Genomic DNA, 16998 nt, shown 5'->3' on the forward strand with positions numbered 1-16998 from the left:
CCCCTCTCCTCTCCCCTTGCCTTCCCCTGCTCCCCCTCCCTGCTGCCCAGACCCCCCCGAGGATCTGTTATTTACAATCCCACACTCTGACAGTTGGGAAATCAGATTGATTGACAGTGGGACGCTGGCGGATGGAGGTTCCAGGCACGGAGACAGACTGAATTCTGAATGTGGGATGAATGCCACTGGGAGAACAGGGGCGGAGGAGGGGGGGGGGCTGAAAAGCAATTAAAAAAAAAAGATTTCTAAATTATTAACATTTTTTAAATTATTAATGTTATTGGTGTCTCCATGTGAGCCCGCAGATAAACTGCGCTTTGTACTGGCACTAATAATTTATAGCCCAACCAGAGCCCTGTGGTGTGGAGACAACCCAAAAATACACCAAGTTTTATCTTGTCCGTGTTCCCTGAGCCAGCCTGGCTGTGCAGGTTCCTTGTCCCCCCCTTCCCACCCGAAAACCCCAACATGCCCCCCCCCCCCCCCAAGCAAATGCTGATGAGACAATTTAATCATCACCACAAAAACACATCAGGCTCTCAAGGTAATGAGCCCTTCTCATTATTAGGGGGAAGGGGGTGATGCAGCTGTCCCCCAGCACACACTGGTGGGATGGACATGTGACATGTCCCTGTGTCCAGCAGCCACCCAGGGCCAGTGTCTGGCACTGCCCATGCTCTGTGCTCATGCTGTGCCCAAGCTCTGCAGCGCTCCAGTCATGGCTGAATATTCAGCACGTTCCAGTGCCACCCTTTTGTCACAGCCTGTCCCACCCGGAGTCCTTCCCAAATGTCCCTGTGGCACAGGGCTGTGCCCCTCAGCCAAGAGCTGAGTTTGCAGGGGCTCTGCACAGCCCAGCACCAGCTCCCCACGGGGCCCAGGGCAGGTTTGGGGGCCAGAGCAGGTTTGTGCTGGGTCTTTGCTGATAAGCAAATCCTTCCTCCACAGCAATCGCCTTCCTGCCCCCAGAGAAGCCAATCAAATCAAACAGAGTGGAAAAGAAGACAGCCTCTTCATTAACCTAACAAGGAGCCCTGGGGATTTACAGACCAGAGATTCTCCTGCAGCTCTGGCTGCTGCTCTGCTGAGGCTGCCGGGGCTCCTCAGCCAGGCAGGGACGTGCCAGCCCTGCACACCTCGGGCAGGGAGCACAGGGACAGAGCCTGGCATGGCTCTGTCCTGCAGCAGCATCACCTCTGCCATTTCCCTGCCTTTGCCTGCTGCAGCTGAGTTATCTCCCTCCCCTGCGGGCCAGGACTGGGGCCAGGGCAAACTGGGCCAGTGCCAGCAGGTTCTGCTCACCCGAGGGCATGGACATGGGCAGGGATGCTCATGATCCTACAACCACCTGGTGCCCCCTTTAGGCACAGCTCAGGACGTGCTGGATCCAGCCAGCTCCCTCCAAAACCTCCAGAAAACCTTCCAGCAATCCCTCAGTGCATGTGGGATCAGCACATCCCGGCGCTGCAGGACCTCCAGCCACTGCTCCAGCCCCACGAGGAGGCAGCAACATCATCTCACCATTCCCATCCCGAAATTGTTGGCACTGCCAACACCTCACCCCCTTTGCTCCACACCACAACCCAAATCTCTCGCTCCAGAGATTCCTAATATTCAGATGGACACAAACTCTTGAGACATGGGGAGAGAAGGACCCCCCTCACCTCCCCTGCAGCACTCACAGCATTGCTGCTGCTCCACTGCAGTCAGGAAAGGCACATCCCCATGGATGGCTCCAGAAGGAATCAGCATTTATACACAGCCAAGGGCAGATTCCTCCACAAAGATGGAGAAAGGCTCTGCAGGACCCCTTCAGCACCACACACATCCAGGGCATGACAAACACCCAGCGCTGCCCATGCACCCCCCAGTGCACACAGGGTTTGGGGAACATCTCCCAGAGTCATCCAGAATGAGTGCAGGGCTTGGGGACACCCCCAGACCCATCCCAAATGAGTGCAGGGCTTGGGGAACATCTCCCAGAGTCATCCAGAATGAGTGCAGGGCTTGGGGACACCCCCAGACCCATCCCAAATGAGTGCAGGGCTTGGGGAACATCCCCCAGCCTCACCCCAAATGAGAGCAGGGCTCAGGGGCACCTCCCAGCTCCCCCCCCCGTGGCAGCAGAGCCCTCTGCCCCCGTGGGCAGCCCTACCTCCGTGGCTGGGCACTGCCATGCTGTTGGCCAGCTGGTAGAGGCGCTGCTGCTGCTGCTCCTCGAAGGAGCCGTGCTCGTTCAGGGCTGACATCATGCGCCTGTAGTGCTCCTCCGGGGTCATCTGCGCCACCGCCTCCTCCAGCACCGGCGTCTGCGACGTTTCTGGGGAGCACACACATCCAGTCTGTTTGGTTTTTCCTTTTCTCAGAGGGAAATACAGTGGGGAGTCACCAAAGTGCAGGGATGGTGCAAAAATAGAGAGAGGAAGGGGGGTAAAGGGACATTAACACCAATTCCCACAGCTCCATGGGGTCTGATGTACCAAGCTGTTCTTCTCCTCAAGATGTGCCACCAAATGTGGTCAAGACCACCTGAATCCTACTAAATCTCCGAATTTACATACAGGAAAGTCCACAGCACCCAAAAAAATCTCACCAACTTTTTTTGCCTTTCCCCTAAAGCACGAACCTCTTCACTGTAACAGCAAAAATTCACCAGGAAGCTCTGTACCTTCAAAGGGGTCACGGAGGATGGAAGAGTTCACACAGTTCTCAACCCTTCATCTTTGGGGATGTGAGTTCTTGTTCAGCTTGTGCCTGACCAGACAGGCACCTCTTTTCTCACCCTTCTGAGCACTCAGAGGACAGCGTGAAGTGCACGATGCTCGAGCACCCAAGGGACAGTGCTGAACCCATCCAGGGGACAGTGCTGCCTGGTACCCACCTGCCCAGCCCTCAGAGGGACATCTCAGAGCAGGTTGTGTGCCAGCTGTACCCGTGCCCAAGCAGCCTGAGGCCACCCAAACCTCCCCCTCCCTCTCGGTGTTCCCGGAATGATCGCAGCTCCCGGGAGTGAGGTCCTGCCTGCTCCGGGGGCAGGAGGGATCCCAGCCTGGCAGTCAGGGAGAGAAAACCGCAGGGGTTTTGTGTTTACTGTAAGCACAGCTCTCAGTAATTACTGCTCTCCGCCTTGGCTGCTCCAACACTATTTTATCTTGGATCTTTCCCACAGGGAAAGCCTTTTCATTACTCAGAGAGGAACTCCCAGGCACAATGTGGGCAGGCACAGGGGAAGGGGGGTGGCAGTCACAGGGACCACCGCGGTGCTGGGGAGTGACAGGACCACCCTCCCGTGAGTGCCCCAGGTTCCTGCTGCTCCTTCAGCCCCCTCCTGGCCTGGCACAGCCCCTCGGGAGCAGGCAGGTGATGCTGCTGCAGGACTGGCCCCAAAGCCACGGGGGTGGCACTTGGCACACGCACTGGAAATGCTGCTGGCAGGGGCTGTGGGCTCTGCCACAGGGGAGACGAGGGCTCCCATCAGCAAAGGTGAGTGTGGGGCAGGCAGAGACCCCCACAGACACAAAGGCTGAGAAATGAGGCAGCTCCAGGACTGGGGCTGCCTTTGTCTGACACCCAACCCACGGCACAGCCCAGCACACGGGGCTCGGGGGATGCAACTTTCACAGATTGTACTGAAACCACTCCCTCCCCAAAATACCGGAGGGAAACATCATCATCATCATCATCATCATCATCTCATCAACATCATCACCCCAATAATAATAAAATACAGCAATATTAAAATATAAATAACAATTAATAACGAGTAATGAGAATGATAATAATAATGATAGTAATTACAGCAATTGTGATTAATAATAACAACAATAATAATAATAATAATCATAAAGTCTGAGCTGCACAATGTTTCAACACCAAAGGCTTGCATGCCTGGCTCCCAAGTGCCAAAGGAAAATGATTCTGGCTCTGCCCAGCACAGCACCAGGCTGTCCCTGCCCCAGTGACACACATCTGCACCCGCTGCCTCCCCGTGCACATCCCAGGTCCAGAGGCTGCTCCCTGCCCTGCTGGGATCAGGAGCTGGGTTCCCACGCTGCCCTGGGTGCCCCATCCCCAAAACCCAGACCCCAAAGGCAGGAGCTGCTCTGGGAACAGAGTGCTGTGCCTGCTCTCTCAATCCCACCTCAGACCTGCAGGACACCCATGGAAGCAGCAGGGGAGGGAGGAGAGAGCAGAATTCCCTTCCAGGTCTCCTTCTCACCAGGATTCCCTCCTCCTCCTCCTCCTCCTCCTCCTCCTCCTCCTCTGCTCCTGCCACCTCCCCCAGGGATGCAGAAGCTCACGGTTTCAGTTCCCTCCTGATGCTCTCACCCAAAGGTCTAAGGAGCAAAGCCACAGACCTGATTTAGAAAAACACCGATATTTTTTTTTCCCCCCACAGCTGTGTCATTAGAGCAAAAAAAGGGAGGGGGGAGGGGATTTAATAACACTTAATTACCATAAACTCTATCGGATCAGCCGCAGAGCAGATTTCAGGTGCAAGGAGGGGAGGGAGCATGGGGGTGGCGAGGGGAGCCTAAGAGGAAGGAGGAATCCAGGGAAAGGCTGGATTTCCATGCTTAAAACTTGGAAGATTTCACATGACTCAGCCAGCAGTAATTCCAGCTTTGCTGTCTGCTTTTGTCATTACCAGGGGTAATGCGGGAGACTGATCTCGCCAAATCTCCTGCAGCCGCCAGGTGTGAAATGGACTCTGGAGCAGCCCTGGGGAGGTAGAGCCAAGCCAGGCATCTGCTGGGCCCTCTGCAGAGCCAGAACATCCCCCTGAGCACCCCAGCCCAGCTCTCCCATCTCCCACCCCTCTCCCAGCTCTGCCAAGGTCCTGCTGGCACAGCCACGGGAGCTCAGCTCTTGGGCACTCAGGTTCTGCACAGACCCAAGGACATTCCACTGCTGCACGGCCTCTGCAAGACATTTCCTCAGGCTCGTCCTTCCCAGGCAATCCCAGGAAAGAGTAGAGCATCCAGCCTGGCCATCCCCTCCTCCTGTCCTACAACAAACCCATGACAGGCCAAGGTTCCCTTCAGCCCCAGTCTGAGCTCAAGGACCTACAGCAAACCCATCTCACCCCAGACCCCAGGCCAGGCCTTGGGCAGCAGCTTTAGGGATTTTTCTTGCCTGTGCCCACTCCCCCACATTGTCTGGGGGGCAGTGATGCTGTCAGCAAGAATGGGGCCAAAACCTCATTTCTTCCCTTGGCCTAGCTGGACAGCTGCCAAAGGCAGCAGCAGATGGACATCCCCCCCCCAAAGGAGGACAAATGGACAGAGGCTGGATCTGAATTGCTCAGCTGCAGTTCACTCCAATTCTGGGCTCCTCCAGAGAAGCCCTGAGGTTCTGGTTTGGTTTAAATGGTTCACAAGAGCACAGAAAAGGAGCACGACAGCAGGAGCAGCCTGTGAACTGATCCCCGGATCGTTCCCTATGTGTGTTTTCCAGCTCTCCATCCAGCCTTTCCAATCTCCCCGAGGCTCCTACCAGACGGATTTGTCAGCTGCTCACACGGGAACCGAAACGCTCTTCCCGATTTTCCCTCTCCGCCATTCTCCAGCCGCATTCCACGTCTCGAGGCAGTGGGGAAGGAGCTCTCCAGCCACGCAGGAGCGAGGGTTTCACTGGGGAATCATCTCCTCCCTGCCCTGCCAGCACAGCCCTGGCTCCCAGACGCTCCCCTTTGCCCAGGAACGTTCTGCTCTGTTTGACAGCAGCCCCGTTTCCTCCGAGACGGGGCTCGCTTTTGATCTGCGGAGCGAGCTCTGGGGAAGGGGGCAGGGAGGGAAGGAGGCTGCTTCCCTCTGGAAGGGTTTCCAGCCCTACAGGTGTTTTTTCACTCAGCCAGGGAGCAGCAGTGATTTCCTTGGCTGCCTCTGCTCCCCTCGCCCCGCCAGGAGCGGCCACGGCAGCGCGAGCGGAGCCACGGGGTCACTGCTCCCCTTCCAAAGGCTCCTCTTCCAAAAGCTCCTCCAGAGCCAGCCCAGCTGTGCCCGAGCCAGAACCGCTCCCAGGGTCAGTGTGGGATGGAGAGGAGCAGATCCTGCCTGGGGAGATCCTCCCAGGATCCCTGTGGGATGGAAGAGGGGCAGATCCTGCCAGGGTCAGACCAGGATGGAGAAGGGCAGACCCTGCCTGGAGCCCACCACCACCCCAGGGGTGCAGGAGGTGCAGGAGCAGCACCTACACGAGACACGGGACCACCAGGCTGCAGGAAAAGGGGTCCCAGGAGATGCTGCAGCCCCAGCAGGACATGTGGGGCTGGTGGGATCCTGAATTCCAGCCAGTCCTTGCTTCCCTTCCCATTCCCAAATCCCAAAGTGCACTCTGGGTCCCAGCCAAAGCCCCACACTGCCCAGCACTACCCCAAATCCCAGGTGAGTATCCACGAGGGCCCATCCCCTTTGGGAATGGTTTGCCACCAAGGTGGATCCTTCTGTTTGCAAGCAGAGCTGGGAACGCAGGATTGTGTTTTCCCCATGGCATCCACGGCACAGGGATGCTGCTGGAATCACAGCAGGATGGGAGCTCTCAGCTCTGTCACTGCTGGGGAGTAGGACACAAACCTTGGGGGAAGCCCCTCCTGTCACCCCCTTTTCACACCAGAAAACAGCCCCAAAGCACAGAAACCTCAGCCAATGTTTCCAATTCCAATGAAATTCCAGCATCAGCACAGCCTGGGCTAAAATTCCTGCACAGCTCTGGAGGGAACAGGGATTCCCAAGATCTCCCAAGATCAGGGAATCCTCCCCAAGGATTTAATAAAAAACAGTGTGGGATCAGCAAAAGGCCCAGCTCTGAATTTCCATTCTGTCTCACCTCGAAGTGGGAGTAGAAAATAAAACTTTGCTTTACTTAGGCTTTCCTGGGAACCCCTCTGTTCAAAAGCTGGGGGAATCCCTAAAATTTTGGAAGCCAAGGAGCAGGATTTAGATCCTGAGTACCTCCTGCAAAGCCAAGGGCTCCTCACCCTGCCCTCAGCCCATAAAAAGGGTAGGAAGGCCAGAGGAAAGGAACAGAAGATCACTTGACCCTGATGCTCCCATGCCAAAAACATCTACCTGTGCCAGCTCAGGCAGTTTTTAGGATGAATCCAAAGGCAATCCCTTGGTTTCATGTGGCTTGGTTAAAGTTCAGCCCATTCCCAGGCAGGCCACACAGGTTCTGCTCCCTGGACTCAGCTCCCAAGCACAAGCTTGGAATTATGAGAAGTACAGCCTCAGCAGGGACAGCAAAATATAAAATGTGTCCCAGGAGCCTCATGTCTGATGGAACAAATCTGTTTATGAACCTGTGGAAGCATTACCTGGAACTCACCTGCACAGACACCAGAAACACTTCAAGGATAACAAGAACAGAGCAGATGGGGGAAAAAATCAAGGAAAGCATAAAGAGGAGCAGTTGAAAGGGTTCCCAGTAAAATCTGAGGCATTGCTGCTGTTCTAAAAGAGTTAACAGGCAGGAGAGGGCTACATCAAAGAGAGGATTTAGTATTTTCTACAGAGTGACACCAGCACTCAACATCCTCTCAGAGAATTCTGCCTTCAGATCATCATTTGAGCACAAGGAAGGAAGAAACAGGAACATTCTGTGAAATCAGGATGCAGGACAGGTCCCACAATGGATCTTTATACAGCAGAATATAAAGAATGGGGTTTAAGAAGGCTCCAGGACAAACTGCTGCAAGAAGTGCCCTTTGAGATTCCCTGGATGGGTGATTGGGAATCCAGCCCTGGAAGAGTCTCAGCTGGACTCCAAAGCCATGAAGCAGGATCCAGCCTCACACAGCTGCTCTGCTTTGGCTTTTTAGTGGCCAGAGTGCAGGTTTAGACACAGGGATGGAGGTGGGTATTACTGACAGCTAATTAGTCTGATATTAACAACAAAGTCTTTAAGTAAAAGGCCTGCAAAACCTCATTTACTCAACCTGGAGACAAACTCATTAACTGCAGGCTCCATTACCCATCCCACTTTGCCAGTCGTAAAGAAAGTTTAAAAATCCTGTTTATAGGAAAGAACTAGAAGGCAAATCAAGAGATTAAAAAAAAAACAACAAAAAAAAAATACTCAACAGACCAAACCCTAAATAGAGAAACCTTCTGCAGATTCCATCTCTATAGGAACAGTGCCATAAATGCATAAGAGAAAACTCAGCAGCCCCGTTCTCCCTGACATTCTCTCCTTTTTTCCCTTTAAAGGAGCAGATGCCAGCACGATAAGCCCGTGTGTACCTTTCACATTAAACATGTAATCAAGACATTCTGCCTGAAAAAGTAGGAACACCCCTAAAATCCACCTCGAAGGCTGCAGCCTGCTTTTTTTTTTTAATCATCAAGCAATTACTGTAATTAAGAGGCAATCCCTCTCTTGCCCTGCAAGGCTCCCTCCTCTCCGAGGAGATAAAGGAAAAACAGAGCCCAGGTCGCCTCCTCCTGCACCCCCAGTGCCAGACACAGCTCCCACCCCACAGCCCTCCCTCCTTAATTTCAATTAAGTTCCACTCACGGGAAAGGAGAAGAAAGGGGAAAGGGATGGGGGAGGGAGAAGCAGCACTTACCCTTTGGGGACTCACTTCGGGCTTTCTTGCTCTCTAAAGGACACTCACTGCTGCTGTTGGGAGAACATACTCTTCTCTTGCCTAAAATTTCATCTGGGAGAGAGATGAGAGAGCTGAGTGTCAGAGAAGGCTGCACTTTCCTCTTTGCAGGAGCGGCCAGAGACACTTTGGTATTTTGCTGCTCTCTCTCACACACACAGACACACACACACACTGATATTACAAGCAGAGAGACAAAAAAATGAAAGTAAGAAAAATCATCATCCTGAGAGCCTTGATCTGCTTTCCTAATCACGCAGCCCAAAAGCACATAATGACTATTCATACACTGATCAATGCAACGTTTTCCAGCCATAAATTCTGAATCCAGTTGATTTCCTTACTGAGTTTCATCATTTGCTCTGGTGCCTTTTGTCCCCCCGGTGTTTCCACTCCTTTCATGCCCTGATGCAAAGCAACTGGGGGAGAGGAAGGGGAGGAAAAAAACAACACAGGAAAAAAAAAAAAAAAAAAGCACAACAGATCTCTGAATCTTCCTACCACAGTATCTCTGTCTCTCTCTCTCTCTCTCTGTGTCTCTCTCTCAGTCTCTCTCCCTCCCTCCCCCTCCTCCTTCAAAACCTCAAGGTCCTCAGCAATCTTCCCCCTCTGGATTGCACGGAAACACTCAAGCCTTTTGCATTACTGCAGCCCTCCGAAGCAACACCAAATCTCTAATACACAATTACAGCGTCCCTGAGCAGATTTCAAATCAATATCCTCCCCTAATAACGCCGGGGAAACTGAAAGCATGATGGTGCATATGGGCAGGAAGGAAGAGCCTGTTTGTCACTGCAAGCATCAAATTCTCATCTGTCAAGGGCTTGTTAAAGATGCAGCATCTTAAAAGAAAAACAAATAAAATAAAATAAAATAAAAAAACCAACACCACCTCAGAAAGAAGCAGCACATTTGAGTGAGAATGGATTGGATCTGCCTGTGAGCCCAAACACAGGCAGGCTGCTGCAATGTGCCTGGAACGTGGGGGTGAGGGAAGGTTACAAACCCCCTCGGTCCTATTTATAACAACAACAACATTATCGCTGTTCCAGGGGACATTTCCAGCCAAGCAACTGTCCCCTGCACTCAGGATCACTCCCGTCACTTGGAATGCAGCTGAGCAGCCCAGGTTGCTGCCGTGGCAGGGATTTATCAGGGGATCAGAGCACAGGGCTGAGCAGAGCAGCCCCAGCAGGTGCCTCTGCCCAAGGAGCTTTGCCGAGTTCCAAGTGGCATTTCAAGGCTTTAAAGAGCACAGGCTGCCTCCAAACTCAGCTTGCCACGACCCTGTCACCAAATCCCTCAACAAAACTGGGGGGGGGGGGGGGGGGAGGTGATGCAGAGGTTTGTGACCGTGCAGAACCCAAAGCCAAGGAAACCAAACAGAGCAGAGGGAAGTGGGGAGAGCCAGGGAAGGGCAGCAGCACCAGTGGCAGCGCTGGAGTTCTCTCAGCATCACATCCCAGCCTGTCCACACCGTGGGAATTTCCTCACTCCTCCTGCCTCAGTTTACCCCTTCCATGACTGCTCCCCAGGCACTGCCGGCTCCCCCAGCTCGGGGGTCCCTGGGCAGGGAGCACACCCAGAGCCCCCCGCTCCCTCCCCCTGCAATGCTCCATCCTTCACACTCATTTTCCTGGAAGAGTTACCCTGATACTTCAAACCCTCAGTGCTGGAGGCCAAGATCGTGTTTCCTGCTCCTCCTCAGGACTGTTCTCAGCCAGGATTTGTGGCTTTGGAACAACTCGAGTCCCACTGCTCCCAGCCCGGGCAGGAGGCAGCGGAGCCCAGCAGGGCTGGAGGCAGAGGAGTCTCCATGGAAAAGAGCTGCTGACAGAAGCACGGGCTCCATGTGACAGCAGTTGGAATGTGAGCAGTGACGATTCCTTGGTTTCACAGCTCTGCCAAAGCACCTCGTTCCCCCCATCCCTGCTTCCCTCCCGCTGTTCCTCTCCCACCCCCGGGCCCATCTGCCGGCAGACACTGCTCAGGGCCCTGCTATTCCCAGACATTCCCAGTTACTCCCTGCTATTCCCTGCTATTCCCAGTTACTCTCTGCTATTCCCAGTTATTCCTAGTTATTCCCAGACATTCCCAGTTACTCCCTGCTATTCCCAGACATTCCCAGTTACTCCCTGCTATTCCCAGTTATTCCTAGTTATTCCCTGCTATTCCCAGTTACTCCCCGCTATTCCCAGTCAGTCATTCCCAGTTACTCCCCGCTATTCCCAGTCATTCCCAGTTACTCCCCGCTATTCCCAGTCATTCCCAGTTACTCCCCGCTATTCCCAGTCATTCCCAGTTATTCCCTGCTATTCCCAGACATTCCCAGTTACTCCCCGCTATTCCTAGTCATTCCCAGTTACTCCCCGCTATTCCCAGTCATTCCCAGTTATTCCCTGCTATTCCAGACATTCCCTGCTATTCCCAGCCATTCCCAGTTATTCCACACACACGAGCAGCCCCGTGTCCCTCCCAGCCCCTGCACGGGCAGGACCAGACCAGCAGCACACAGGAGCCCCGAACTGACACCAGGCCCTGCCACCTGTGCCCCCAAAGCCCCCAGGTGAGCAGCCAGGTGTGACATCTGGCACTGGGGGAGAGAGGAGGGGTCCTGCAGGCCGGATTCCCTGCACAGAGATCCCACATTTAGCCCCAGGGGATCCTCCCAGGTTCACCTTGTCCCAAAGCACTGAATCCCACACGCTGGGGCTGCATTTGGGCTGCCCCTGCAGCTTTCCTGTGACATCTCAGAATGAAACACTGCCTCTTTTTTATTTATTTCTTCAGTTAAGGCAAAGCCCTGCAGTGTGGCAGAGACACCTCTGGCCCCAGAATGTGGGGACTAAATCAACAAGAGATACAGTAAGCAAGGAAAAGGGAATAAAGATCAGCATAAAGATCATCACAGAGCTGTAACAACCAACCCCAAATGTACCGAGCCAGGATCAGAGCACAGGACTGAACTCTGATTTTCTGAGTCCCAGCTCAGTGCTGTGACAAGTCAAACCCCATCTCTGCTTCCTGAGCTGCACAGCAGACTCGAGGCAGGTCCCACTTGCTTTAATCACTCCGTGAACTCCCAGCTCCTGGGTACAACCTCCCAGCGAGGGTTTGTGCCTCAGCCCCAGCCTCTCCTCCTCAGCACCTCAGCCCTGTGCACAGCTCTGCTACACCACCTCCACCTGCCCAGCCCTTCCACAGGACCCTGCACTCCCAGGCCAGCCCTGGAGCTCCAGCTGCCACCCACCCCAGCCCTCTGTGTCCTGACAGAGAGCCAGGACACCGCGATGGGAGCGGCCACCGGCCATCTCCCCCTGACTTTGCAGCAGCAGCAGCAGCAGCAAAACCAAATCTGTTTTGCAAATGAGCTGGCAGAGCAGCTCCTGGATGTCTCAGCACCCTCCCAGAGACAGGCTGTGCATTTAGTGCCTTGCTGCTCATCGACCACAAAGCCCCAAGACAGATTTTGCTCAGCCCATGCACCTGCGGAAGGCAACGTCCACCTGAAAGGACAGGGAGGGATGGTTGGGGTTTTGTTCCCCAAATCCCTGCTTCTGCCTCCTCTCCTCTGCCTTCCTACAAAGCATTGCAGTTGAAAGGAAGCCAAATCAGGGCAGTTTTAATATCACAGCTGAAAATGAAAGACATTATCAGTAGAACTGTAGCGTTATGAAGCCAGGCCAGGCAATAACACGAGGAAGGGGGGCTGGGGGAAGCCCCAGGCAAACTGAGCACCCACCAAAGCAGCACAAAACCCCTCAGCCAGGCCTCCCACACAGGTCCCCAGATCCCACATCACATCCCAGGCTCCTGCTGGCCCGGCAAGGCAGCACAAGGAGTAACTCGAGGGAGGATTTGGAGACGAAGTCGAACATTTCCCCCAGAGCTGCAGAAATCAGAGTGGACTTCTCTCCTCCCCTCTTTCATGGGAGGTCCAGCACTCACCTGCTGCACTCCTGCAGCGGGGCATGGAGGCAGGGCTGGGCAGCAGCTGGAGCAGGACAGCACTCCTGTGCCCTGCTCAGGGATCACCCCAGGCTCTGCAGCAGCAGGAGAAAGGATGTGGGCACGGCCCCATGAACCAGCTGGTGTGGCAGCCAGCCTGGGGAGGTTATTTTGTCTCCTGCCCTGCTCTAATCCTCAGCCTCCCCGCACTCAGCAGAGCTGCCTGGCTTAAGAGTCATCCTCACCAACACATCTAAGAACCCCAAGCCTCCTGATCAGCTTTCAGGAGAGGACTTGAGAGCCTAAGTCTGGGGAGATTAGAAAACCTATCCCTAGGCTTGCCCAAAGACAGAGGGGCTTTATCCCACTCTTCACAGGGAATCTGCACCAAGGACACTCATGGGGAGAGCTGAGCATGGGGGGTCACCTGGAGAAGGGCAGTCAGTGAGGTGCTCACAATATTTTTGCTGAAGGGGATACAAAGGGTCCCCATTTAGGCCAAGGGACTGCAACTAATTCTTCTGCACTGTGCTCCTGCCCCAGCACGATGGGAAGGGATTGAGACCTATCTCACGCTCCCCATCCACAGCACTGGGGCTGCTCTGAAAGCTTCTTGGACCACGAAGTCCTGAGTAAACAGAGAATGGAGCCAACTTCCAAGGGAAACCACCCAGGCTGGGCCAGCCAACATCCAGCGAGAGCAGAGCCCCTCTTCCACCTCCTTTCCCATTATTTTAACTTTCCCATTATTTTAAGAGAGGGGAAAACATTCTCCCTTGCTCTTAACTGTAGCCCTGAAGATGACAATCCCCACTGGCCAGTCTGAGATGTCTTGGCAGCATCTCCCCCTTTTCCTTTGGCAAGGACAGGCTCCCACCAGCGGAGCTGCTCCGCTCAGCCCAGCCCGGAGCTCCAGCTCCTCCTGTCCCTGTGTCCAACACAACACCTTTGGGGACACCCTGGGGACTCCCTTTCCCAGCAAAGGGCTTTTGTGAGGAGCTGCCCCGGCTTGCTGGGGCTCAGCAGGCCCAGAGCTGCTCCCAACAAAAGCTGGGAGAGGGGGATCGGGCCGTGCATCCATCGGCACCGGCCCTGGCCAGCAGGAATCCACAGAACAAAGGCAGGGGAAGCACAAGGTCATGGGAATAACGGGCCAGAATTTAACTGAGGGCAACAAGAATGGGGGGAAAAAAAAACATTGGGGAAGCTGGGGGCAGGGAAGCAGTCAGCTTCTGGGATTTGGGATCCTGGAACAATACCAGAGCGGGGCAGCTCCTGGGGCAGGGAGAGCTCCGGCAAGGAATGAGGGGACAGGGAATATTGTCGGGTCTCTGCCCAGGGAATGTGCAGCAGGTCAGTTAATGGTGCTGGGACAGGGCAGGAGCAGCTGCAGCCTCAGTTACTGCCCTGGGTTATCTCCTGTGTCCCCACACCTTTATCTGCTGGTGGTGTCACTCAGATTCAGACTGGGAGTGCTCCCATGCAGGAGCAGCCTGGCAGCACAGGCAGCAGGGCAGGGTGGCACTGCTGCCTCAGGACTGTCCTCAGGACTGTCCCCAGCACTGCCCAGGCTGTCTGGGACCCCTGCTTGAGCACCACCCTTTGAGCTCCCTTCACAAGAGACTCTTGGGAATGGAAAGAAAAACAGGGAACTAAGGGGGAGGGAAGGATGTGACACAGGAATGGGCTCTTTACCAAGCAGGGAGGACACACTATTGAATAATCCAAGGGGTTTCTCCTTCTTTCTCACTTCTGGAGGACTTTGGCTCAGCCTGGCTGTGCAGTCCCTGCTCCCAGCAGCAGAGGAGGGCTCCAAGGAGAGTCAGTGCCCATCCCCACTCTGATCCCAGTGCATCTCACAGGAGCACCCCAAAGGCTGGCTCGGTGTCCCCGACCCCTCCCCAAATGCCAGTTAACCACAGCCAAGAGGGGGCTGGGCAGGATTCCCAAGGAGACCACACCAAGCAGCCTTTCCTGGGCACGGGAAGCAGCCTGGATCCCCTTCCTCAGCTCCACAGGAGCATCTGCCTCTCCTCCCACCATCCACAGGATCCTGCTGCTTCCCACCTCCTCACACTCCATCTCCCCAGCTGGAGCAAAGCACCTGAAGGCAATGTCCAATATTTCAGATCCCAAGGGGTGAAGCACTGGGAGGTGCAGGTGATGCTGGAGCCATCCTGCTGCCTGTCTGGAGCCAGCCTGTGTATTAGGGAAGGTGTTCCAACATCCCCTTGGCTCCCAGGTTCTCAAAAAATTCCTTTTTACAGCATGCACCAAAGCCACAGAAAGGTGGTAAATATTCATAGTATGAAAAACGCTCATGGAAAGGATATACTGCACTTAAGAGAGAGATATGAATTAATTTTATATGCTGCAGAGAGGCTTTTTAGCAATCACAAACTTGTGAATCTCAACTTTCTTTCAGAAAAGATTTAAAGAACGCAGCTGGGAGAGTGGGCTGGAAGTCCAGGCCTTTTGGAGGCTCATTTTCCTGCCTGGAAAGGAGCAGGGTAACACAGGAGGAGGGGGAAGTTTGATAAATCAGAGACCTAAGCACAGACAGGTTATGAATTCCCCATCCCTGGCAGTGTCCAAGGCCAGGTTGGACACTGGGGCTTGGAGCAGCCTGGGACAGTGGAAGGTGTCCCTGCCATGGCAGGGGTGGCACTGGATGGGATTTAAGTTCCCTTCCCATCAGTTTGGGATTCTGTGACCACAAACCTCCTGGGCAAAGCTTGTTTGGCCTCAATTTCTCCACGTGTGCTAAAAAGCTGTGGGAATTGTGAGAATGCCCTGACACAGAAGGGATCCCCTTCAGCCCTGGGGAATGTTACCTGTCACCAGGGAGGCAGGGACAGCATCCCCAGCCTGGGGTGGCCTCCAGGAGCCAGCAGAGCTGCTCCACCTCCCTGGCTGCTCCCTCTAAAGCATTTTCTCAGCCCAGGGAAGGGCAAGGACAGCGATTTCCAGCAGAGCTGCTGGTGGTGCTGTACCCCCTTAGCACCATTTAAATGTCCAATTGCACTCATTCAGCCCCTGAAAAAAAAAAATGCTGCTCCTCCAGCCCGTGACAGCTTTGACAGCCAGACTCCTTAATTCCTTTTTCTTATTCCCTTAATCTGTCATCTTTATCAGGCTGGGGAAGTGCCAGGCAGCAAGCAGGAGCCCCGGCCCCGATCAATCTCCACATTACAGCTGACAGAATGGTGCTAATAACTTATTGATCTCATGTTTGCCAAGCCCCAGTGGGGCTGAAAGGCTCCCATTGATTGGCTTGAGGGAAGGAGCCTCTCAGCTGAGAGCAGAGCGGAAAACCTCCAAATTGTCTTCTTCCCCAGGAGCTGGGAGAGGGAGGGCAGGCACCAGGACAGGGAACTGAACAGGAGGAATGGAATGGAAAGGAAGAAGGATGTATGTGGAGAGATGGGGATTAAGAATGGAAAAGGAAGTGGGGAAAAAAAGGTTTGAGAAGAAAGAAATGTGAGGAGGAGGGGAAAGAGCAGGGAAGGAGAAAGAAGCAAAGGGAAGAAACAGAACTGGGAACAAAAAGATTGTGCAGAGCTGAAAAATGAATGAAATAGGCAGCTGAGCCTCTTCTTGCTCAGAGCAAATCATTAATAAAGTCTTTCCCATGCCCAGCCCTCCATCCTTAACTAACTCTTCCCAAGTGTGCTCATGCTTGGCACAAAGCACTGCTCACCCCTGGCCAGAGTGACACCAGAGCTTTGCCTGGGGCAGGGCAGCAGCAGGACACAGCGCAGGGACAGATTCCCAGTTTAATCTTGGAAAATCCCCAGGCAGCTCCTCGATCTGCACTGAGGAGGCCAAGAACCAGCAGGAGTCACCAGAGATGCTGAGCAGGGGGAAGGAGCTGTGGGTCTGTACTGAGCCCCTGTGGGATCCCCAATGTGCAGGGACAGCAGGAGGGAAAATAAACAAACCTGCAAGGACCTTGCACAGAGCAGAGCAGCAGCTCAGTCCTCTGTCCCATTAACAGGAGCTGGGGCAGGGCTGGGCTGGGCTGGCAAGAATTCACACCATGGCAGTGCCGGGGTCACTCACACCCTGCCCTGGGACTCTCAATGCCCAGGGCTCTTTTCCTGGTGGATTTCTCCCAAGTTTATCCATCCCATAGCCTGGGGCAACACTTCCATGAGTGTCTTCCAACACAGAGAGGTCCCTGCACCCCTCTCCCTTCAGCAGGACTTGTCCCCTCCTGTCACCTGTGACACACTGGGCACCCCTGAGTGCCTGGCAGGACCAGGGGCACAGCAGCAGCTCTGAGCCTGCTCCTCCCCACAGGAGCTGGGCAGTGCCAGGCTCTGAGCAGGGACAGGGGACACACAGAGCAGTAGGGGCAGGACAGCTGTGCAGGACTCACCCACAGCATGCCAGCCTGGTGCCAGGGTCAGGGCAAGGACACTGCCAGCTGTGCCCAGGTGCCA

The 16998-nt window shown here is 54.5% G+C and overlaps 1 protein-coding gene across 1 annotated transcript in view; it reads right to left on the reverse strand.

Moving 5' to 3' along the window:
- Window positions 1–16998, reverse strand: part of SAMD11 (sterile alpha motif domain containing 11) — an 81899-nt gene that overhangs the window by 20001 nt on the left and 44900 nt on the right. The window contains exons 6-7 of the mRNA XM_062507587.1: window positions 8567–8659; window positions 2156–2320 (exon numbers count right to left, since the gene is read on the reverse strand). Coding sequence (XP_062363571.1) covers window positions 2156–2320; window positions 8567–8659 — 258 coding nt within the window. The remainder of the gene's footprint in view (window positions 1–2155; window positions 2321–8566; window positions 8660–16998) is intronic.

This window comes from Cinclus cinclus, chromosome 23 (genome assembly GCF_963662255.1).
Source record: "Cinclus cinclus chromosome 23, bCinCin1.1, whole genome shotgun sequence".
NCBI lineage: Eukaryota > Metazoa > Chordata > Aves > Passeriformes > Cinclidae > Cinclus > Cinclus cinclus.